The following is a 26,090-nucleotide window of genomic DNA, read 5'->3' on the forward strand; positions in this document are numbered from 1 at the left end:
ATCAGCCATTGACATAGCTATCAGTACAGAACAGTAGGGGGATTGCAAATGCTCCAACCCTGGCTGGGGATGAGATTATGTGACAAGACAAATCCCTACCTGCTACCCAATCTGGACTGCCCTTGCCACCCCCCCCCCCCCCCCCCCCCCCAACACCAGTTGGCACATGCTGGACAACTGTTACAAGGAGCAAAGCAGGGTAGTCCCTCAAAATGGCCCATCTCTAATGAGATATCAGTTCGAGATAGGGTAAACGGGGCATGACATTGAAAGGTGCAAGGCATACATCTACCCTCACAGGACCCAAGTGTGCTACCATCATTAAACAGAGCAGCCTTCTGATAGGTTATACAGTGGAACCTGTTAATCAGGCCACTTGAAAAAACCCTGCATACTGATCTGGACATTTAGTAATGGTCCCAGATTATTCCTTAGCATATAAAATCAGGACACCTTATAATCAGGACACTTTTTTGGTCAGTTCCTCGCCAAGGTGTCCGTTTCACTTTAGTGAGAATGGTAGCAAGTGGCGAGCCCTGCTCCTGAATGCGGTCACCCATAGGGAAGAACGCTTCACACTATTGATACCGGACCGTACATTTATACAATTTACACTTCAATTAGCGACACTTTTCGATCACAATCCCTACTGACTAACCACCAGCATAGTAAAATGATCACCCTACAATGAAGAGTCACTGAACCACAACAATGGCAGGAAACCACTGTAAGTACTGGGGAAGTTTACGGGAAAGTACCTGAAAAAGTTTCTCTTCGTTCACGCATGTTCAAACTGGGTGCATACAAAACGCGTACGAAGAGTTATTGTATGTAGCTACACTAGCACAAATATAAATCGCTTTTCCCATGTATGCACCAAATAGCTAAAGTTTATAACAAATCCACCTGCAGTGCAGAGTAGACGCGACGCGAAGGGTGACATCGCTATACCTTCTAGCCTGTAGTGTTTTCCTTTATGTAGCAGTAGCTAGTTATGTAGTTGTAGCAATTTATTATACATACACAGTATTGTCTTCTTGCACAGAACCCTTCTATTTTCTAACAGCCGCTGCAGTAGCTTGAAACTACGAAACAACCTACACGCTGCGTTTCCCAAGCGCTACAAACCCTCACACATACTTAGCTGCAGCACAACATGTGAAACATGTACGCACCTTTATGTGTCGAGGCCATGATAAATCAAACAACGAAAAGCTGCAGCTCCACCTTACCAAATGTGATTATGAAATAAAACTTACGCGGGGAAACAGTAATACCACTAACGCGCAATAAAACTTACGCGGGGAAACTGTAATACCACTAATGCGCAAAATAGTAACCACAAGATTCCACACGCGCAACAGTTAGCCATTTCATCATCATTAGACCTATGAATACACACAAATACGGATACAAAACACTCAACAAAACTTTTACTATATTGTTATTGTTATAAATGTCTCCTTCTGTTCCATCAAGCATTAAAATACAAAATGTCAATAATCAGGGTAGTAGTACTTCAACAATCTTTGATGACGTCCTCAAAGGGTCTGCAACAATACAACACTTGATTAAAAATATACACCACATTGTATTATAAATAAAATTTGGATATTGAAAAGGTTTTTATTGTTCAATCGCATGGTAAAATCCTCAAACTTTTAGCTGACAAAGTGTTTAACATGCTTATTCACTCACCTCACTATGCAAGCTGGTAATAAATATATCGGGATTCTTTCAATAATTCTTGTATAATACAAAGAATTCACATGTGGTTTGAACTTTGAAGTTTAATTAATATAGCGATTTGATTGGTCAAAATTTTGTACATGTGATTTCCATTTGTTATTAGCATAAACTATTAGAACCTCTGTACACAATAGATGTGTAGTTATTACATCACCATAACAATAACATGACACACTTCTAGCACATACCAAAAGGTGTTTTAATAGTCTGTGTGTGACAAGGGAACTTCCAAATAAATTATTATGTTTGAGTGTGACAAGGTAATTTCCTGCCTAGGCCAAATATCAAATCATCTCAACAGATGATGATAAACACGCCATGCAAAACAGAAGGAGGCTACAGTAGATATTAGAATTCAAATTACTAGTGCAGCCAGTTAATATTAAATGGATGTCGTCTGTATGGATTAGACAAATAGTTTGAAGCTTACTTCGGTTTTATAACATTTGGATACTGCTTTACCCCACCAAAGGTTCATTATCATGGTTACTGCTAGCAAGTTAAACCAGTTGCACAAGTAGTTTGTTGTACGGCCCACAAAGTCAGTGGTACTAACTCGATATTGATAATTCAACAATTGATAGATACCATTACTTACTAAATGAAACCTTTCACATCAACTTCTCCACAAGTTGTTTTGAAAACACTGTCCACTTTCAAAATTTACTTCAGCGGATTAAGTGACAGCAATAACACTTCACCCTATAAGAAAAAATTATGAAACATAAACATTGGCAAACGCTCATTAGCAGTGTACAACAAAAAGGCCATCATACAACAAAAGGGCTTGATTGGTAGGGCAATATTAAAACCATGAAACTTAAGTACACCAAAAATTTTTGGAATTATAACACTTCTTATTGTTTTACTGTGATTTAATATCATGCACTACTCCAGCTTGTTTCAGTACCTTTTATCAATATGCTATGGTCCCTACTCTAGTTGAAAACTCCAAAAATTTTTGGTGAACTTGATTAATTAAAAAAAAAAATTATTATGACTGGTGAACCCATGCATACCACATTTGAAATGGTCTTGCACATCCCAGCTATCAATTATCATCTGAAAAGTGAAGTATGCATTGTGCTTCGTTGTCAGCTATGTTCAACCCGTTACACAGCATTATGAATTAAGAACTGTTCAAAAAGCACCTTTACAATCAAAGTAGCCACTATGAAAAATATGGATGATTTCCGTTACAAAGGGAAGCCATCACACACTACTGCCAAGCCAAATCAACACCTTTCGCTGTTAGCAAAGATGAATGGGACACAAAGGGGGACTCTGGTAAGTCCATGAAGAATGCATTGTATGTACTACGATATGCCAAAAAGTACATGTCCGGCTGAAGGTACGCTTGTCTGAAGGCATCAGTCAATCAGTCAGTCAATTCCATTTAATAATTTCTTTTTAACCCTTAAACCCACAGAAAACTTTTCGGAAATGCGTGTTTACACAATATGGGCACACACGGCGACACTAGGTAGGGTAACTTAATTCTCACAGCCTACAACTACACATAGTATGCTCACTGGGTTACTTGAAAGAACACCATAACTATAGCGGCTTACTTGTTATGAAGCGATGAACAGCAATGAGTCGTGTTTCCATGTTTCAAAATTCTTGTCATGTGTTTAATTTCGATTGTGGTTTACTCACGTGAGTCATATATAGCCTGATAGAAAATTTCACAACGAATCAATTGGAAGTTGTTGCAAGGTGATAGGAGCAACTACCATCAAGTTATCGACCATTTTGTAAAGGTATGTAAAGGGTTTGCGTGTTTCCCTACCGAAAAGTTATTTTCACAGCTAGTTTTGACCTCACCATTTAGCATTAAGGTAAAACCCTAGGTATCATTTTAATCCTTGTTACATCACAAGTAGAATGATGTAAATTGCATAGCCATAGGATGGACGCTTTGAAAGTTACAGTGCTTTGTGCAAGGCATGCGTATTTATTAAGTTTAAATCCAGTTTAGTGGAATATGTGGGTTTAAGGGTTAAAAAATTCATAGAAACTTGTTGAAAACATTTCAAAGGCTAGTTTGGGCTTAACCAATACTGTTTAATTGTCATCAGGGAAAAGCGAGGCTGGTTTTTGGGTGATATTTTTCATGGGCCACGCCCACACCTTTGTGGTCCCTACTAGACAGTACTATTGATATGGGAAATCATGGGACTGACCTAAGTGTCCTGATTTTACAGGTTGATAGGCACCCACACATACAATGGATACCGAGTACTCATTCACAAACAGTATTTTCATCAACTACCAATATAGTAACCAGTAAAGTGAACAATACTAAAAGTGACAATTGTTACAAGTTCAGTTAGCATTACACCCAAGTGATTGGAGGTGTGTTTTATAACTATAAACACTATCTGGTAATTTTGATATACAAACAGAGTAGTTTACAGTAATTTCAACTTCCTGTGTTGTTCTTTTATTGTATAATCTGTGACTGTTGAGGTCAGTCAAATGTGAGTTCTGTTGTAAAATTATCAGGGTGGTAAGCTTATCATCCTTATCCCAACAGTCCTTACAATAACTTGATAATCTGATATATCTACAGTGAAACCTCTCCTACCAAACGCCCCAAATTAAGGACACAATAGAAATAACCTAATAAGGACAAAGATTTTGACTTCACACATTTTCTGAAATACAAAGTATTGGAATGCAATCACATTGTATCCTAGCCCAAGCCAACCCACCTCATCTAGTCATGTTGGGTCGGTTAAATTACACAGCAAATTATTTCAAGCTGTAATGTATTGTACCACGGTGTGAAGAATCAACACAACATCACACATGCAGCTTATATCACATTGTAGGTAGTGTGATTGATGTATACACCATTTATTCCTCAATACCAGGCTGCAAAAACTCATTGGTAATAGCTTCATATGACATTGTTTGGAATGACATATAGACTTCTTCGGGTAAGGCAGGAAATTGCACTTCTAGTGAATTCTTGCATTTTGAAATTGTTGGAATTACTGCATCGAGGATGAAGGACATGTGATCAAGAATTCAAAGACCAAAGTATGCTAGTACAACTACACACAGATAATGTGGTGTTAGTGTTATGTACAGAGCTGTTTGTAATTCAGGTTTTTCCACGATTGTGGTTTTTTTCTCTGAAATCACTTGGATCGGTGGTTTCTAAATGAGGATGAGGTGACCATAGTAATTTTAGCTACTAGTAGAATGTTACTTGAGCCTTTTCACCTAATATGGTAGATAATTGAAGCCATACAGTAGACAACATAATGGTGAAGTACTGCATAGAATATATTAACTTGTGGGAATTATTACAAAAGTTTTGATTGAAGAGTTATAGATGGGGCACCCTTTTCTAAGTGTACAAACACAAATACTGCACAAAGAACACTATACACCCAAACATCACATAGTTAGAGCAACCACATCCTGTTAGATGACATGGCATTTCTACAACATGAACTTGGTTCCAGTATGGGTTCATGGACTAAGGCATGATACAGCAATTCCTCTAGCAACTAAAACATCATAACACTCACTTTCCAAGAACTCTTCATTACATCACTGGAAACAGTTGCAAACCACTAGCATCAGCAATGCTATGGAGTAAAAATGGAAAGATATAACATAAAGACAAAAACATTTGAAGGTGGTTTTTATCCTCCCAACTTCAACAAGACATACATGTGCACAAGGGAGGTTGATAGTCTGATAACATGTCTCTAAAATAAATCACCATGATAAGGATTCTGTTGATTTAGACATTTTATATACAACTTTCCAAAAGCACACACAAGCATAATTTTTTTTTATTATGCTGTTACAGTAAACACTATTCACTTGGTAATCGGAGATAACTGTTTCAAAAATGTTTCCTACAAATTAGGAAATGTTTCTCTGCTATTGCAGCCAATGAGCAAATCAAGGTTAAAGAATAGTTATAGTCCTTTTGGGTTGCTGTGTGTATTGACACTCAAATTGGCATAACTAGGACTAGGACAAAACTAGGGCACATGTACAAGGTGGGTTATAGCATGTACTAACAAGTACAGACCACACTGACTAGTTTACAACGTTGCTAACAAAAGTCAACTTGGTTTAACAGTTATACCAATTCTCAATAGGATATGATATGTTAAAAAATAGACAGCATACAAATCCTACAACTCCTAAAAGCCAAATGAGACCACGTAGTATCAGGAGCTCATAAGCACCAATAAGCACCAACAGGTTTATTGCTGGTAGTATGCACAAGTGTCTTAACTGTCAAGGTACCTAGGTGTCCTGATTTCAGAGGTTAAATTGTGTACTGGGTAAATTTGGATAAGTGTCCTGGCGATCAACGCATCCACATCTAAGCAATAAACCATGCAACCGCAAAAATTCCAGACATCAGGAAAGGGTTACAATAACAAGTTAGTAAACACATCACTTGCTGCATTAACCATCACAAAAAAATCACCATCACCAATTACACTGCAAAATTATGCCACCACAAAAATTTCTATGTACCTTATTAACTGAACACCAAGTACAGACACGTAAGAATTTCATGTTGCACAGCGCATGAATGTGAAGACATACATCAACTCCAAAACTACACATGATAAGCAGAGGAGGTTGGACGCACTATAAGTGCTACTTAAATATATTGCTCTTAATTGCATTTTTTTCTTTGGTATTTCACGTGACCCTCAATAGTCGCAATACTAAACTGAAAATCTATGGAGTTCACTGGGGTTCATTAGATATCTTCACGTAGGCTTCAAGGTTATGTACTTTGTTTTCTCAAGGCACTTGAGATTCGGGATGAAATTAACAAATTGTGATTTGATACATACAACTTCACCAGACTTGTCATGTACGTTTTCAATAATAAAACACCGACCCTTCACTGCGTTACACTGAGATCGCTGTATTACCTTCCTCAATAAAACTGATTTTGCGTAATTAATTTTATTGGTGCTTTAAACTCTGGCTTTGTTACCAGCCAAATCAGCAGGGTTCACTGGGGATCACCACGCCGTTAGGTTTAGAACTACATAAACTTTCAAATGCACTATAGTTTTAATAAAATTGTCTTGAAACGAAGATTTTCCAATGAAAAGTACAGCTCACGTGAACTCGTCCAACCTTCTCTGCATAAGTACCACATTGTAACAAAACAACCAAAATTCAATCAAGATAATTAGGAAACATTCAAAGCATTACAAATTTTCAAATGATTAACTTCACAGTGGTTAACTGGTTGGTAATATAATTCTACCTCATTAGGCATACCAAAGTTTTTGTTGTTGAAGACAGTACAGTGTATCCACTCACCTCAGCACTGAGTATACCACTAGATCTTTGTTGTATGTCTTCCCTTTATCTGTGTGACCCTTCACAGATCTTGGTCACACACTAAACAACCAGTAGCACCCAAGATAATCATCCTATGAAAACAAACAACACACAGTGATAACATCAATTGTTGGTGCTGGTCAATTGTGATGAAATAATTGCACATAAAGGGACATTTCCATGCACACAAGAGACAACCATTTCACTCAAACATAACCAGTGCCAAACGTCAGCCCAATCACTGAGTCAGTAAAGCATAACAGCTTGCTATACAGTCAAGTTCACATTGTGGATTGTGCATCCGTGGTCATGAAGTTTTTTCGGATTCAACTAAAATAACCAATCAAACGTGGGGAATCCCATTTAAATCTCTTTGTGATTGGTTCATTTTCACATGACACCATAGACTTGGGCGTTACTATTCAGTGGACTGGACTACTGGACTGGCATTTTTTTTTCTGTTCTTGTACATTGTATGGTTGGATTTACTGAGTTAATGGCAGTTTGGTAGTCTGCAGCTCACTATTAAACACTGAATACAGGCAGTGAGATGTACAGAAACTGCCTTTTAAATAATTTTGCTACTGTCCAGTTATGCTGCTACATAGCATGGGGCTCAATACAACACTCACTCCTTACCCTGTAATGCTGCTATGTGACAGCCATAGTTAATCAGCAATCATCTTTCCAATTGACAAAGAGCAAGCTCAATGAGCGAGCTATGTAGTTTTTTGTGGCAGACGTCTATTTTATCACAGAGGCTTAACAATTAGAAATTATAAGTGCCAGTGCTGAAAAAGCTAAGCCCCTATAGATGCCACAAAAGACTACACAGTTTGCTTGCTCTAAGGATATCATCATCAACTGGAAAGATGATTGCTGATTAACTATGGCTGTCATGCATATAGCAGCATTACAACGTAAGGAGTAAGTGTTGTATCAAGCCCCATGCTGTATAGCAGCATAACTGAACAGTAGCAAAATTATTAAAAGACAGTTTTTGTACATTTCACTACCTGTATTCAGTGTTTAATAGTGCGCTACAGGCTACCAAACTGCCATCAACTGGTAAAACTCAGCAAATCCAACCATACAATGTGCAAGAACAAACCAGTCCAGTCCACTGAATAGTAACGCCCCATGGACTTTGATGACAGGGGATGCACAATTGGTAGCAAACTTATGCCCATGGTAAACATGATGTCCTAGGACAGATGCTTACTAACTTATGTCTCAGATGGTCTGCATCACTCGAGATTATCATTGGTAAGTTGAGTTTGGATAACCATTGCTATCACGTTCTATGCAGCACAATAGTAAGAGTGTATAAGTGCTGTAGAACATAATAAGAAGTAGTGAAATCCTTAGAAGAGAGTTTTCACTTATTCTCCTGCTCAGATCAGCAGGTTGAAGGTTCCCTGAAGGCCCTTAGGACACTCAATAAACCCCAACCTTAGCACGTGGAAAACAACATATATCAGTCCAGTAGTCCAGTCCAGTGATTATTTACAACCAAATGGGAAACGGCCATACAGTAATGAAATTTACACAAGTGTTTGCTAAGCCTACAAACCACAGCTTGAGATATAGTCATTAAAAATTTAGCCTTTTAAAATGTTAGTATTAATTAACTCTTATTGATTTTACCACTGGATTAATATTTTATTCCCACTGAATGCCCATTTCAAATAGCTGTGATGGTGTTATGGATGACAAGACGTAACAAGTATGTAGTAGTATTTCAAGACCTGTTTATGAAATGGCCAATGATTAGCCCAACTCTTGATCAAGAGACAGTATGGACTGCACATTTATTGGTTGAGGAGACACAAAACAGACACACACAACACTGCAAGTATTAATACATCAAGAAAATTGCATCATGATGACATCTTAAGCATATTTTTGTCTTAAATTTGCTTTGAAACCTCCACCTAAGTAAGATATAAGATACTATGTATATCATACTATGATACAGACTGTGATACAGAACTTAATCCTGATAATTGATAACGTATGATAAAGCATCATACAGTATGGTAGTACTGTATATTAGGGATCATGGAGGTTTGGGTTATCTTGCCCTTCAATATCATCCAAAAAAACAACTTCATTTTCCCTTCAAAATAGCTTGGTAGTGTTGGTTAACCCTTTATTATCGAATGGCTAATATATTGCCATAACGAGTGCCCTTTATAAACGGAGCCATAACTCCTTTTTCCTAGGGGCTACGAAGCTGAAATTGCTACCAAACTGCTCAGAAGGACCGGGCGTTTCTAATGAAGTTTACCGTTCGGCGATAGGAAGAAGCATGGGCAAGTTATGGCACTTGGCAATATAAAATAGCGTATACAAAACAATAATACCTGTTTAAAACTCCATGTTCGCCTTCTCCCTGCTACTAGGAGGCTTTAGTTGGAATTACTCCATTCCCCACGTGATAAGGATTCTAAAAATAAATAGTGTGATGTCATCGCGTTGATTAGTAAGATGCGCCCATCTTTCAATGCCATGGCGATACGGAGAAGATACGCTTTCTTCGCTTCATAGCTCGTGAGTTGTGTGTGTGATCTGTAAGTATTCTAGCTGTGTTGGTAGAAGAGAGAGATGGCTATCAAACGGTATATAGCTTGATGGGTTAATTAATGGGTGGGGTCCACTCGTATCGCCCACAGTTCCCACAAGCCATAAAAGTTTTCACACTTGCGGTTTTGTAAAAAAAACTTCGGTAATAAAGGGTTAAGCATAACCAAGCCCCAAAATGCCTTCAGTGTCCCCAAACCCTTCCAACAAGATATTTAAAATTTCCATTTAACCTTTTCTACTAACCAACTAACTGATGCTTCCAGCCAAGCATACAGTAATTCGACTAGGTGCTGGACTTCATCATTGTTCTATGTTGCTTCGGCCCAAGACGTACCTTTAGCTAACCGCAGCAGCTACAGTGCATGCATCATTTGTCCACCTATTTCTTTCTCCACTGCCTCGAAGATGCTGATTTGTGGTAATACACGGTGGCTTCAGTGCAAGCTGGTTGTTATGAGAAAATTTCCAAAGTGTGTAGAATGAATACAGAGGCCCTTCTCATTGTGTTCTTTGTTTGTAATGATATAACAGGTATAACATAGCTGAAAACAAGGCGGAATAGCCAGTTGCTTCTCAGTAATTGATAGTTACATTTAATCTTTCCATAGTGACTGGACTGATTGCAGAGATGCTGTCTTAGCGACAGACGAGCGCTGGTTCACACAACTTATTTTTTACTACTAATAAAATTCCCGCCTTTTTGCACACCTTGTTACATTAAAAAGAACACCAAAAAAACCCTGTCTAACCCGCTAATAAAACCGGTTCAATTACCTACGTAATTATATGATGTCATCGCGTGGCGCGAGCCGCGACACTCCCCAGACCAAAGTACTCCCTTCGGTGTTCAACCAACTCTTTATCTTCTGTCTGGCGGCTATCATTGCTTTTCTCCTTGGACGACCAGTTATTGACATCAATAAATCATCGTTACCACCCTCAGGAGTACAGTGACTTGCAATATCAGTTGGCATCAGTTTTTCAGGTCCATCAATATCTTCAGCTTCATCAGTCATTTCAGCGGCATTTTCCTCAACAATTGATAGAGGATGGTTTCCCTGTATACCATCTACTTGATCATCTGTGTTGTCTCTGATCTCAGGACATTCGATGGGGTACAACAAACTTAATGCTCTATGCAAGTATCTGTGTGGTGCGACCAAGACCTTAGCTGATCTAACCCTTTGGTCTCGTCCAAAAATCATCTCGGATATCTTGCCAATTCTCCACTGACCACGAGGTAATTTGTCCCTGATCAGCACTACGTCGCCCACTTGAGGGCATCTAATCACTTGTCCACGTGACTTCTTTTGTACTCGCTCTCTCAAGCTCAACATATAATCATTCTTCTATGAGCTCCAAAATTGATTCAGACGGTTTTGACCTTTCTTCCAAGTATTCAACAACTGCTGAGCTGTGTTTGGCTTGTTCTGAGCATCAAATTCTGGGTCAGAATCATCAACTATATCAGGCATGATATGCTGAGAATGCAGTGAAAGGAAGTCAGCTGGGGTGAGTATTCTGCTGGAGTTGATGTCTTCATCAACATATACTAAGGGACGCAAGTTCACTACTGCTTCCACCTCTGTCAGGACGGTTGTCAGTTGCCTTTCCGTTAAACATTGAGTTCCCAAGGTCTTCCTGAGGGCTCTCTTAGTAATCCCCACCAATCTCTCATAGAACCCTCCCATCCATGGGGCCAACTCAACAATGAATTTCCATTGGATTCCTTGCTTCGTGGAGTAATCCCTGACATCGCTACTTGTCAACATTGTGCTCCAAGCCTGGTCAAGAGTAGCCTTCGCCAACTTAAACTGCTTAGCATTATCAGATACGATCTGACGGGGCACTCCTCGTCGTGCCATAAACCTACGTAAACAAAGTATGAACTCTTCAGTGGTCATATCACCAACCAGTTCAAGATGGACAGCGCGAACAGCTAAACAGGTGAATAAACACACCCAAACTTTGGAAATCACTGTTTCAACACCTTCATCAGATGTCTCATCAGATCTTTGTACAAACTGTTTAATGTACATTGGCCCAAAATAATCAAGACCCGTGAACTCAAAGGGTAATGATCGGGCGACACGTTCTCGTGGCAATGGTGGCATCTCTGGCATTGCAAAGGGACTTCCTTCAAACCTCTTACAAATTCGACAATCTTTCAAAGCTTTCCTTATAAGAGCACGTCCTTGAGGTATCCAGTACTGTTGCCGAGTTTGTGCTAATGTAGCATCTTCCGATGATAGTGCTCAACTACCAACTTGGTGAAGTACCCTTGTTTTGGCAACAGTACAGGATGTTTTGCTCCTTGTGTCAGCTCAGCATTAAGCAATCTTCCATAACATCTGAGGAGACCATTCTCATCAATCTGCAAGTTTAACTGATTCTTCAAGTTACTCTTCTTCCCATGTGTGACCTTGTAAGCAACATCTGCGTAGTACTTCTGTTGAATGTGGAGTTCCCACAATAGCTTAGCTTTCCGTATCTCTTGAGCCGTTAGTGGTCCTGTCAACGAATCTCTACCATTCTTCAGTTTACTAATAAACCGTAGGGCCCAAGCTGTCACTCTCAACAGCTTTAACAGGGATGGATACCTGTTCTCATCAATAACAGAAAGGTCATGCTTTATTTCCATGGGTTCTCTGGGAGGATCCTCCCCACAAACAAGCTTAGTTTCATAGAATGTCTTGCTTCCTTTAACTTCAGTTTCAAATCCTTGTGGACTACCATCACTGTCAATCGATCTAGAATCTGGCCACTGCTGAACTGGCTTAGCTACCCAAACTGGTCCATTCCACCAAATGGAAGATGATAGCTCTTCTGGGGATTTTCCCCTGGTGGCCATGTCTGCAGGATTGTCTTTCGAGGGAACATGAGCATACGTCACTCCTGTCAGAGATTTGATCTCTTTCACTCTGTTTGCCACGAAAACTGACAGAGGTTTGCTGGTTTTCAGCCAATGCAGTACACAGATGGAATCAGTAAATAATGTAAGACCGGAAGTTGGTAAATGTAATTCTCTCATGACAAATCTTAGGGCCCTAACTCCAATAAGCACAGCCAACAATTCTAATCGCGGTATGGTTGTTTCTGATGGTGCCAGACGAGTCTTTGAGAATACTAGATCAACTCTGCAAGAGTCAGTACATGACTGGTGTAAATAAACAGAAGTCGCATATGCCATGCCTGAGGCATCACAAAAACAAACTAATCTGTGTTCAACAGATCCCGAACCTTGGTCCCTAATGCCAATGAACCTCGGCAGGTGATATGACGGAATACATCCCAACTGCTTGCTGATTTCAAGCCACTCCTTCAGGCACTCATCATCCAGTTTCTCATCCCAATCCAACCTTTTCATCCACAGCTTCTTCATTAACAGTTTAGCCTTCAAGACCGTAGGTGAAAAAAAACCTAGAGGGTCAAAAATACATGCAGCCATCTGTAGCACTTTTCTCTTCGTTGGAACACTTTCCATCTTATCTAAGGAGATACCAGGTACCGATAACACGTCCTTACACGAATTCCACTTGATACCCAGAATCTTCTGATCTGGATTAGCTGTTCGATCAGGTTGTGGGATAAATTCCATGAACTGCTGTGAGTTAGATGCCCACTCTCTCATATTCATAGAAGCAGCTGCAAACACGCCTTTAGCCTCCTTGTAGAGAGTCTTGGCTTCTTCAAGTGTACTGACTCCACTTATCACATTGTCTACGTAAATGTCTCGCTTAAGGAGTTCAGCGAACTGGTTGTCACTTTGCTGTAAGTGATACGTGATGGTGGCTGCTAACAAGAATGGACTAGATATCACTCCGAACGGTATGCGGCAAAAGCGATAGATTTGAACATTATTCTTCAAGCTTGGAATTGTGGGGTCCTTCAGCCAAAGGAACCTAGTGACGTCTCTGTCCTGACACTGCAGCCCAACACTTAGAAAAGCTTTCTCTAGATCAGCTACCACAGCAATGGGATGTAAACGAAATCTAATGAGCAGCCCACAAAGGTCAGGTAACAACACCGGCCCTCGATACAAACATTCATTTAAGCTTTTGTTGCTTTGTTTTGTCTTAGCCGAGGCATCATACACCACCTGCACTTTGGTGGTTGCTTTTGTGGGGGTAACTACAGCATGGTGTGGTATGTAGTGCTTAGCAATACCTTGAATTGACTCACTTGATACTCTCTCAATTATGCCCCGCTCTAGTTGCTCTTGTATAACTGCTGCGTAAGACTGAAGTAGCTGAGGATTCTTCTGTAGTTTGCCAAGTGTGGACTTGAGCCTGCCCTCAGCCAGTTGATAATTCTCAGGTATTATCGGATTTGGCTCCTTCCATGGCCAAGTGACAAAGTATCTGTTGGCTTGGTAACTCACTGTCTTCTGAAAATTCTCCAAGGCCTTATCATCATCGCATGTCTTCGGTGAATCTGTTATCCCAATGGCTTCAAGATTCCAAAAGGACTCCAAATTGGGTCTAAAAACTGAGAGCATATCAGTATTATTCATAGCATAGACATCTGCTTTGGTGTCCAAGGTAGCAATTTCAAGAGTGCCAGTTAAGAGATGTGACTCAGCACCCTTATTTAGAGCAGTATTCTCAGTTTGGCCTCCCAAAATCCAGCCCAGTTTTGAATTGAAGAGAAAAAGACCACCTCCCAAGTCCAATTTTTGTGGTTCTAGCAAATCGAAATAACAATCATTCCCGATCAACATGTTGATTGTGGCTGACTCAGTGTAGTGGGGTAATGAATCGGCCAACATATCCTGGCCAAACTTCTTGTTTAAAAACTCTACATGTTGTGTCCCGAGTGGGAATCTGTTGATCTTGCCAGTTATATTAGGGACAACACTGACACCCAAAACCATTGAGCTTCCATCCTTCAGCATTAGTTGTAATCTACTGGGTTTGTATCGGAGGTACTTTGGCTTCTCCGTTCCAAATGTAACGACAGTCAGCTTCTCAGGAGGATTCAAATGAAGGCCGAGATCCTTAGCCAGCTTCTCCGTAATATATGTCCTTTGACTGCCGGAGTCCAATATCATTCGCACCGAGAGTGAGCTTTCACCTGAGATATTCTTAACGGTGCATGTGGCTGTCTGCATCAGAACTTGGTTGCTTGAGGTCAACATTGCTTTCTCTCCTTCAACTACACTACTGACTGTCTGGGCTTCTGTACTACTGTCATTCCTCACTTCCTCACTTTCAATTCCAAATAGCTTAGTACACAGACTTCGATGATGACCCAGTTTGCCACAATGAGCACACTGTCTGCTTCGTCTACAGTCCTTTGACATGTGTCCCCTCTGTAAACATTTGAAACAAGAATTCTTCAATTTTTCTTTCCTTGCCTGTAAGGTTGTAACCCTTGTACATTCGTCAGACCAGTGGGACTGGCCACAGTAAAAACACTTGATCTGCGTAGGGGTAGTTCTGGAAACCGTGGTACTTCTAGCATTACTTGCTAACAAGCCTCCTGCCGTAGACTTTGAGTAATAAGACTGTCCCGACCCTTCTCTTTGGGGATACTTGGCATTGGGTCTCACTGTGGGACGAGGCTCACCACCTGCCATCTCTAGTGCTGTTATGTGCTTCTCTAATAACTGTCGTAGCTTGGGAACTGTCCAGTCTTCCCCATCGGCTTTCAACATGTACAACTGGTACAAAACTTTCTGTGGTAGCTTCTCAGATATCAAAGCCACAAAGTGGCGATGATTAACACTCTCTCCCATTGCCTCAAGGCTGCGCAAATGGCGCTCAATTGAATCGTAGCATTGTCTCAAACTACTGGTTTGATTAGTAGCAGTGGGGAGATGTGATAGATTACGGTAGTGTGCATCTATGATCAGCTGAGGATTCCCAAATCTACGCTTAAGCACGTCAACAACCACATCATAATTGCTATTGGATAGCTGATACCCAGAAATGGCATCAAGCGCTTCTCCCCTCAATCTTGATTTGAGGTAATTCATTTTATCAATGGAGGAAAACCTAGCCTTATGGATAGCCGCTTCAAACTGGTCCCAAAATTCTTGCCATTTGAGGACATCTCCATCAAAGGAAGTAATCTCTATATGTGGTGGTTTAATTGGGGCTTGTACACTAGTACTAGGTGGTGTCCATATACTAGATAGATCGGAACTTACTGGGCTCAGTTGAGCTGCCTGCTCTGTTGCACTGGTATTGTTTGATGTACGGCTTCGAACTGTCTCTAGCATGGCACGCTTCCGTTCCAATTCACCTTTCAGGATTTTCAATTCCGATATTCTACTGACAACGCCATCAATTAACTCTGCCTCTTCGTCAAGAACTCCTTGAAACTGTTCCGAGCTCTCTGGTTCATCGTTTTGCTCCAATGCCTCGATTACCTTCTCATTCGCCGACTCAAGTCGCGACAGCTTCGCGTCTAAGTTTATTAGGACTTTCCCCACCAACATAAGTGACTTAACAACTTTCGGAAGATCGTCATCGACGTCGGCTTGCATTAATTTCTGGGCTTCGGCCTCTTCCTTAATTAACGCCCTCTTCTCACGTGTGCGGGAGCTTTTCAAACTGCTGACAAGCGGCATCTTCAATTCTGTAAAATTCAAAAAGGAAACAAACAATCACGTAGCTCAAAGTTACTCGCCTTACGTGGTACCGTTTCACTGTCACGGTACCACAACTTCAGGGTTTCGGGTTACAAATGAGTAAGGCGACTCAAAACGAATCCACGCTCTTCAACCTTGAAAGTCCCGGGTTTCGGCACCAAATGTCTTAGCGACAGACGAGCGCTGGTTCGCACAACTTATTTTTTACTACTAATAAAATTCCCGCCTTTTTACACACCTTGTTACATTAAAAAGAACACCAAAAAAAACCCGTCTAACCCGCTAATAAAACCGGTTCAATTACCTACGTAATTATATGATGTCATCGCGTGGTGCGAGCCGCGACAGATGCTTCTTGTACTGTTCTTCGCTTGTAATGCTGTGTAACAGAGCTGAAAACGAAGCAAAATGGCAACAATCCCTTCCAGTGATTGACAGTCGGGATGCACGATATGTCTGACTGGTACCATCCTTTCCTTTGATGTGGTTTACATGGTTCACCAGTGATTGTTACAAAAAAGTAAACAAAAATATAGATTATAGAAATAAAACAGCAAGGAACCAAGGGAGGTCATCTATATCTGCAGCTATACTAGTGGACATTCAATCCCTAATTCAGTCATGACTGTATGACTGGAGTAGGGATTAAACATCTACTAGTATAACTGCAGGTGTAGATGACCTCCCTTGTTTCATTGCTTGGTATTTCTATGATCCCTACTCAAATACAAAGTTTCCTTATAATGTAGGAAATGTCCATCACTATTACATATTGACAATACTAGTGAAAACAGTCTCCAATCATTTGTAATTAGTGGAGACCCAAGTACTACTAATTTACATCACAACGTTACGTTCTTATCATCAACCACCTGCTCAGACAAGTAAGTAATGTACTTAAAGATTATCATAATAATACTAGACAAAAATTCCCCACAAAAAACAACCATTCTACTTGTCAATGAATGGCAATAACAGTATATCCTGTTAGCAACAGAACATTAGCAACCATGACTTGGCAACCAATATTTGATATCACCAGATTAAAGGTTCCATGTATGGGTTGTGGGTTTGATAAAGGTTTACCAGCATGGTAATCCCCTGACCAACCAAACGTGAATTCCAGCAAACAGCAGCACTCACATTGTATTACTGGAAGTAGTGTAAATTGCCAGGTAGGACCTTATCTCAACAAGTATTGGGAACATTCAATAACAATACAGCAACAATAAAATATGGCTAGGAGTAATGCCTAAAATTCTAAGCAATGGTATCTAAGTCATTACTTTTGCATTGATTCTTGAATCTTACAGACACACTCAGTATCTCTGTGCTTTGTGATGCAGTAAATTCATCACTGCCACCAAGAGTACATCATAATAGAGTAGTTCTATTATTATGTACTCTTGCTGCCACCATAAGGGAACTTCTCTTGAAGGACTCTTGAATATTTAACCATCAAATAATAATAAAAACTATAAATCCCTGGGAACTATAATGTTGAGCTTCCTCTTTTATTTCTATCATATTACCCCAGCATGAGGAAATCACCTCAAAAACCACAAGTATATGTTAAAGCATAGCCGCGAGTGCTATATGAAAAATAAAGCACGAGGCGTGCGACCGAGTGCTTTATTTTTCATATAGCACGAGCAAGGCTATGCTTTAAATGATTTATGGAACTTTCTAGTCGTGCAGCTTCACCATACATTAGGACTCGTAATTAACACGCATTGCACGAACTATTAGCAGCCTGAATGCACACAAATTAGTTTAACAAAGTAACTCGTGCGTAGTTCACCATAGTTTGGCATGGTAGACGTTCATTGCATATTTTGGCAGGTTTTGTTCTCAACCCACAATTGATTCTTTTGTGAGTCACATGGTGAAATATTTCCGTGATATCTTCAGGACTTGTCCGTTTATATTAACAAACATAACAGCAACGTTACCTTCTCCCACCCATCATCTAAGCATTTAGGTACATCTATAAAAGCAATCCAGCGGTAGAAGTTGTATTGGCTGGGGTGATTGATCACTCAGCGCAGTGAGGCTATCAGCCTTCATCGGCTTGGGTGATTAGTTGGTACTGGCGTGAGCCCTGCAGGCTATTAGCCTGCACTAGAGCGCGTGGGCAACTGTGCTTTATTGCCCACAAAGAGTGCTTTATTTGTTCAATAAAGCACTCTTTGCAGTGCAATAAAGCACTCTTTGTGGTCGATGAAGCACTGTTGGCCAGCTGAGAGTGTACTTTATGAAATTTAAAGTATACTTTTTCCTTTGATTTCACTCACAAAAAGTTCTATAAGTTATAGTTAAAACACCGCCGCACGTCTGTACGAAAAATACAGCACGAGGGGGGCGTGTCAAGAGGCTAATACAGCACAAGGTGAAGCCGAGTGCTGTATTTTTCGTACACACAAGCATTGGCGGTGCTTTAGGTGTTATATTGTACTTCCTGGTTGTCTGGCTCGGAGCGATTATCCCTAGTACCCAAACCGCTGTGATTTTTGGTGATCAGGATATCAGTAAGTGTTTATATAGTCTATTTCTAGTTGTGGAACAAACTAATAGGATTAGTTAGGCTAGTTTTAGTGATTTACAATGTCATGCACGTGACTCAATCGTGCTGTCTTAGTGGAGTCGTGTTTAAATAGCTTCGTGATCAGACGATTAGTAAGTGCTTATACAGTCTATTTCTAGCCATAGAACGAACCGGTAGGATTAGTTTAAGCGATTTACAGTGTGCTGTTTTCGTAACATTCCATAAATAAATTCTCCACATAGCTAACTGTACTGTATTTTCCCAATTAAGCGCATGACTGTTCTGTATGACTCACACAATACAGTTATGCAGCTAATAAGTGCTGTATGGAGAATACAATACACAGCATCGTTTTGATCCTCCCATGCAAAGTACAATATCAAGAAATAAAGTGCTTAAATTTCATTACAGTAATCCCAAATAGCAATTTTCAAAACATCATATACTTGAACCACAGCTATCGGGAGTAACACATGAAAAGGTCAGGAGAAATGTGGACAAAACACAATGTGAGAAGCTATCAGTCCTACTATCATGGTATGACAGTGAGCCAGGGGATAAAAAATTATATTAGGCTATTTATATGTCAAATATCCATACCATTTTATAAGACTTGATACTACATGAACTCTTGAATGATAACCTTTAAATACAACGTTTTACCTAGCAGAATTTCTCAAGATGTAAAATGCAAGAAGCATTCACAAGTATATTTGCCTCTCACATTTTCGTTTACGGTATTGCAAAACATTTGAACAAAGAAGTTCCTCTACAACCAACTCACAGAAAGTGACTATACAGGATCCGCCATATCAAAGCATATTTAAAACTCAGAACTTGATACAATGAACTATATTCTAAAGTGGTGGACGTACATACCTAAGTCAAGCATTAAAGAACAGTAAAGACAACAATTACTGTAGTAGTAGAAACTTTACATATTGTTGTTGGTAATCTGAATGAACACTGCAGTGCAAAATATATTCAGACAATAAAGATTGATTATATATACAGTAAACACTATCTCACTCACCCAGTACATCTGTCCATTATACTCAAGCACAAAGACATATTCCCCTAACAAGTAGACTCATATCTTTACCTGAACATCCTATGAACACAAAAACACAATAAGCTAGTAAAAAGGCTATAAGTGAATGTATACAAACATGTAGAGAAAACTTTACAATCCAAATGTGTGGTTTCTCTAGGGAACGGTGAAGGAGATGTTTTGTTTCCCTAAAATTTCTTGTCCCTTCTGAAATGTCTTTTAACATTTACCTCTGAAAGAGAACAACTAAACTTCTATGTTGTTCCTAATAACAGCCCACTATACTTCAATGAAGCCCAATATAGTCATTACATTTCACCGTTGATAGTTTATTCTACACCACATAACTGATGTTAATTGCCAGCCCACTCAATTAACAAATCTACAAAACCCCAAAAGTTTACTGTACAGTTGATTGAACGGTTTGTCACATCAAAATTATGCCCAAAGCAAACACAATTATCACCTACTGAAAAAGTTTGTTTACACACCAATGTAACCAATCAGATGCCATTAACGGTACATTATTGTAGGTAACTGTTCACTACAGTATGCCATTAAAAAAGCAACTAGTTCAAACATTTGTTTAATTTCTTACTTTCGTATGCCTGAACCACTACTCTAACATTCGTTTTCTCTTGTTTCATTTATTTTACTGCTGAATTTATTCATCCATAAGGTTTCAAACCCTTGATATTAATCCCCACTCTCACATTGGTTAATGGGAGTGTTATACACTTAGAACTTCAACTAAGAAACAATTCAGTCTTTTGATTTTGTCTCTTTTATAAGCTTTTTAACTTGATTTTTAATCCTAAAAAACGTTTGGAGCTTAGTTCATTTACAGTCAAAACATTCAGTCAACAATATTCGTCCCTAATACATAACAAATTCACACAACAGTATGGAAGTACCATACTATTTCATATCTTCTCATGCAATCCATACTATCTCTTGGTCAAGAGTAGGGCAAACCATTAACCATTTTATAAACAGGTTGCAATTCTATTATTATCATTGGTGATACCATCATTCCAACACCAACTATTTGGGAATTCAGTAGGCAGTGGTAAATCTATTAGGGTAATATAAATCTATAGGCCACCCACATAATCTGGATACTTGGTAATGGTCAAATGTATCCCTTAGCACGTGGAAAATCAGGACACCTTGATAACTTTTGGTTGGTCCCAAGGTACCTTAATATACAGGTTTCACTGTAATACCATAAAGTCAGGTTGTTAAGCACATGCATCTGTTAAGCGCATATTATTTGTTAAGTGCATAGACATTTCTTGTAATTAACCGTGGATGATAAGCGCACATTGGCAAATGTGACGATAAAGCTACACACAGCAAGAAACATCAAGAAAACCTGAGAGTAATGAAAAATTTATGTCTCCTCAAGTACTCACGTCCCCCTTGAGGTCTCCCTTCGCTATGTATACAGTAAATTAGCCATCTGGATAGTGATAATCTGGATAGTGATAATCTTGATTGTCATGAAGGATTTCACCCAGAAATGGAGTCAAATATTCTTACACACTGGCGTAGCAACTATTAGCTACTCTCACAATGTGGTGATTCTGTGTCACACTCGCCACAATTATTTATTAGGCGTATGCGCCTAACAGATAGTATGATTTTTACAAAAAGCTTTCTCCGAAAATTATAAGTGCATGCGCTTAACAACCCGACTTACGGTACCAAACTACATTTAAAAGGGCTAAAATAGTTAGTAACATATCACAGTATCCTTGTGGGAGCATTAATATTGAGAAAAGTATAGTGTAGTATGAGTCAATGACATCTTGAGCATATTTTCCTCTTAGAATCTCTATAATTATGTATATAACAAAATATAATTCTACATGTATCATATTGTGGCACAGAGATATGGTAGCTGTGATAAAACTGCTGTGATAGGCAGTCATAAATTAAAAGCTGACAGCAGTCAGGTGGCATACTAAAAAACGATCTCCGATCACTTGTTGATTATTGGAGACCCTTTTAATACTAGTTTATATTACAACATTACGTTATACCTACAAGTAACACACTAACATGCAAAAAAATCCCAGTACAAGGCAAAAATTTCCCCACAAGAAGTCATCACAATTCTTCAACTTTCATTACATCCTGTTAAGCTAACAGCTAACAATGATGAGATGGCAATAGATATTTGACATCACCAGATTAAGGTTCCATATATGGGTTGTGGCTTGTTAAAGTTCCAACACTACTTACCAGCATGGTAGTCCCCTGACCAAACTACACAAGCACTCAAATTCCAAGGAAACTGTATTACTGGAAGTAGTGTAAACTAGACTACTAGGTATGTAGGATAGAATTACAATAGTGCCAACAAGTATTTGGACACAACCCAGTCAACAATACTGCCAATGACAATAACAAAAAAGACCATTAACCAGGCCAGGATTAATGCCTAGAATTTTAATCATAATGACTAGTGATGCACCGATACCGATACTAGTATCGGTATCGGCCCTATTTTGGCGGTATCGGACTTGTATCGGTAAAGCTATAAATGCCCGCTACCAACCGATACTTTACAAGTGACGTCATTTAATTACTTATCAAGATGGCAGCATACATAGCGCATTGAAAGCTGATATAAGCCATGAATTCCTTAAAAGAAGCTAGCATTATTAGTATAGTGGAAACTGAAGCAAGCCATGAAATAATATCTTTGCGTGTAATTGATAGCCACAAAACCAGCAAACTGCAGTTGATGGGATTAGCAAATGAGTTTAGTAAGCTAAATCACTAGCTGTTTCTTGTGAGAAATGCCTGTGGGGCAAAGTATCGGTATCAGATCGGTATCGGCCATTTCTGGCCTCAAATGTATCGGTATCGGATCGGTAGTGGAAAAGTGGTATCGGTGCATCACTAATAATGACCACTAAAAACAGGTGCACATTGACAGGGATGCAACAATACCAGCAAACACCATATTGCATATTGGTTTGTTTTTTTTTTGTTGTTTTTTTTTTGTAAATATTTGATATACTTGTGTAAGTAACCCCTATTGGTATGCTGAGATACAGCAGACATCGATACCACAAGTTAAAGTGACAGCCATCACAAATAGGCTAGTACTACAATTAGCAGCTCCACACAGGAAAGTGTGTCAGTATTAAGCATTAGAAAGCATATTAGTGTAACACTAGCCTTTAGTAGGGTAAAGTCCTACAGTGCTGGTCACTGTAAAGTGTTAGTAGTAATAAAATGGGATTGTCCCCAGATGCTACACACTATTAAGTTTGCCCCCTCTCAATAACAGAAAACCTTATTTTGTCAGGTTCAAAGCTGTAGAAACACCACTGAACTGGTTCAGTGTGCCAACAACATTACCTCTGAATGAGGGAAACTTCTATAATTATAGTAAACTTGGATGTTGTACTCATATTTATCTGTATAAAAGCCAGGGCGTTTATTTCCTATAAGTGATTTTGGACCTGGCGTGTAAACGAGCCTGACATCTATTCAGGCCCAGGCATTTATTTCTTAGAGCACACAAGGTGAAGGGTGATTGTGAACAAAGTGGTGCTGAGAGTACTTATATTATCGACTTACAGTTTGGAGTCTTCACTTTGCAACAATGAAATACAAGGTGAAGTGTGTCTATCCAGTATACAGACTCTTGTACATCAGGTGTTCACCTAGTTTTTGGCACCCCGGCATCTATAAGGACCCAGGAGTGTATTATGTAGTTTGGGACGAAGCACCCAGCATGTATATGAGCCCAGGCATTTATTTGAGCCCGGCTTTAATACAGATAAATACGGTACATTATTATTAAAGTTTCACCTACTTATCTACAATGGTAATCGGGTGTCAAACATCCTAAAGAACTATGACTACTATATAAGGCCCATCTTTAGTGAATTCATACATGCAACCAATGTCAGTGATGAGTTACGAAATGCTTCAATAAGGTACTATACTGAAAGCACTCACTATAGTTAAAACACCATCACATGTGTGTATGGAAAATACAGCACGAGGGGGATGTCAAGAGACTAAATACAGCATCAAGACACTCCCAAGTGTTGTATTTTTCATACACACAAGCATAGACAGAGTTTTAAGTGTTATATTGTACTTCCTGGTCTCTCACGTGCCCAAACTGCTTCAATTTAGACTGTCAGTAAGTGTCTATGCAATCTATTTCTAGTCGCAGATTGGACTGGTAGGATCAGTCTGGCTAATTTAGTGATGTGATCAATTGTGCTGTCTGAGTGGGCATTCCTCACAAAACTGTTCTGCATATATTGAAACCAAATATGTGCAAAACTGCACTGTATGACTCATACAGTATTGTTATGTAGCAAATTGGTACTGCATGAAAAATACAGTACATGGCAGCACTTGATCCTCCCACACACAGTGAGATATATTGTGTCAGGAGCTTATAAGCGCAAGCAGTGTAACACTCAGGGTATAGCTGTGTTCTATCTTTTGTTAATGAAAGATGTCCTTATAAAGAGAGCAGTAATTTCCTGGGCTGTGCTTGGTTATGTTAACAGGTGCTAGCAGTTAATATGCAGCCATAGAGTGTCAGTAATACTGGTAGGGTAATTAAAAGAATTATTTCAACACAGCTCTGTTTCTGGTTCTCAGTACAGCACAGAGAGCTTACAAAACATATGGCTACTTAGTTCATTGTTAAGAGTTGTTCAGTCTCTTTTAGTTTACAAATAGCACACAAGTACTTAGACTCATCATGGCTTCCTTTGAAGATAAACAGCTTGACGGTGATGATGCAATAAACCACTAAGTAGTAGTGAACATAGGATGAAAGCCCTACATGGACTGAGGTTTAAGTAATTAGTCAAATGTTGGAACCACTAGTATCACGCTCCTTCGCGCCTTTGGCACTTATAAGCTCCTGATTGTGTTATACCTGAATTGCATCAGTACAGCTTTACAGATAATAGACATTTACTGATAGTCTGATCACTGAAAATTGAAGCAGTTCAGGCATGCAAGATGAACGCTCTGAGCAAGAAGACCAGGAAGTACAATATAGCACTTAAAGCTGCTGCTTGCTACAGATTAAGTTTGTTGCTATGACAATAAAAGGTAGCACAACGCAATGCTTAGTGTTACATGAAATACAATCCAGTATCATGGGACTGAAAGTGTCCTGGTATCCTTTTTTATGGTAGGTAGGAAAAGCAAGTTAGGCCAGGCAAACTTGATTACTTGTTTCTCATCCACAAAAATTTGGATTTCCATGCGGGTGGGTGGGAGGTCATTTTTTATTATTCATTATTAAAGAAAATACTACAAATCAAGCTGTCTGTTACTATAAATGTTACCTAAAGCCTTTTAAGAACTAGAACTTACGTTTTACCACCGTTTTTTGAGGTGCAAGTGGCATTTGCTGTGCTGTAAAAATGATAGTCAGTCTTCTAAGCATCAAAATACATGTGCATGTGACTGATAACAGCAATAATGAAATTAGAGGCGGTGGGGTAAAAAGAGATGCGGGTGGGGATGAGAAACAATTAATCAAGTTTCATCCTAGAGTAATACCAAGAAAGCAAATGCCATATGTATCCAAGGCAATACATTTTCTATTCAATGTATCACAGAAGGTAGAGATACTAGCCGCTCTCACAAAATGGTGCATAGTAGGCTTGATTATAATCTGTAGTACACAAGTGCCACATATAAATATACTTAAGTTATTGTGTGAAGAGAGAAAGTGCTTTTTAAAACAAGTATGAATTATATCTATTGGGAACAAATCTACCTTTGAGGATCTGCCTCACATTTCACAAAAACAATAAGACCTGCAGAATTAAGTAACACGCCTCTTTTTTATCTTTAGTATTATTCAAAATGGCGACTAGGTATATTAACATCATCCGGCTATGTTAAAATATACTACTAAACCAGTCCAGACTGTTATTTTTATTGGTAGGGAGTACGGGTATTCAAACCGGACCAGGCCTTCAGAATTCTTTTTCTCCCTACCCAAGTGACAAAGTCACAAAGAGGTCTGGCCACGCGCTAAACCGCTACAGTAGCTACATACCTTAAGTTAACTGAGGACACCGGCCGCATCATGTCGATACTAAATCGTAGTCCACTGAAACTCGATCAGGCGATGTAGCTAGCTAGACATACTTCCTCTTTCACTGGCGCCGACTGGCTTGGGTACTGGGCCGGGTATTTTACAAAAA

General features: G+C 39.3%; 1 protein-coding gene across 2 annotated transcripts; it reads right to left on the reverse strand.

The window, feature by feature from the left end:
• Positions 1-1,371: 1,371 nt before the first annotated feature.
• On the reverse strand, positions 1,372-26,090 carry LOC136248921 (uncharacterized). 2 transcript variants are annotated; one of them, XR_010697910.1, is made up of 6 exons: positions 25,943-26,090; positions 19,858-19,935; positions 7,078-7,190; positions 5,295-5,354; positions 2,348-2,451; positions 1,372-1,550 (listed from the first exon to the last, which is right to left on the reverse strand). XR_010697910.1 is itself a non-coding variant. In XM_066040781.1 (4 exons), the coding sequence occupies exon 1, from the start codon at positions 16,256-16,258 to the stop codon at positions 11,912-11,914; it is 4,347 nt and encodes a 1,448-aa protein (XP_065896853.1). In that variant the 5' UTR covers positions 16,259-16,879; the 3' UTR covers positions 1,372-1,550; positions 2,348-2,451; positions 5,295-5,354; positions 7,078-11,911. The 2 variants fall into 2 exon arrangements, 1 of the variants encoding a protein (XP_065896853.1); XM_066040781.1 differs by lacking the exons at positions 19,858-19,935; positions 25,943-26,090 and having other exon boundaries at positions 7,078-16,879.

This window comes from Dysidea avara, chromosome 3 (assembly GCF_963678975.1).
Source record: "Dysidea avara chromosome 3, odDysAvar1.4, whole genome shotgun sequence".
Lineage (NCBI taxonomy): Eukaryota > Metazoa > Porifera > Demospongiae > Dictyoceratida > Dysideidae > Dysidea > Dysidea avara.

Bases quoted from the DNA above. Each gene is read 5' to 3' on its own strand.
- LOC136248921 (XM_066040781.1), bottom strand. From the start codon at position 16,258: ATGCCGCTTGTCAGCAGTTTGAAAAGCTCCCGCACACGTGAGAAGAGG.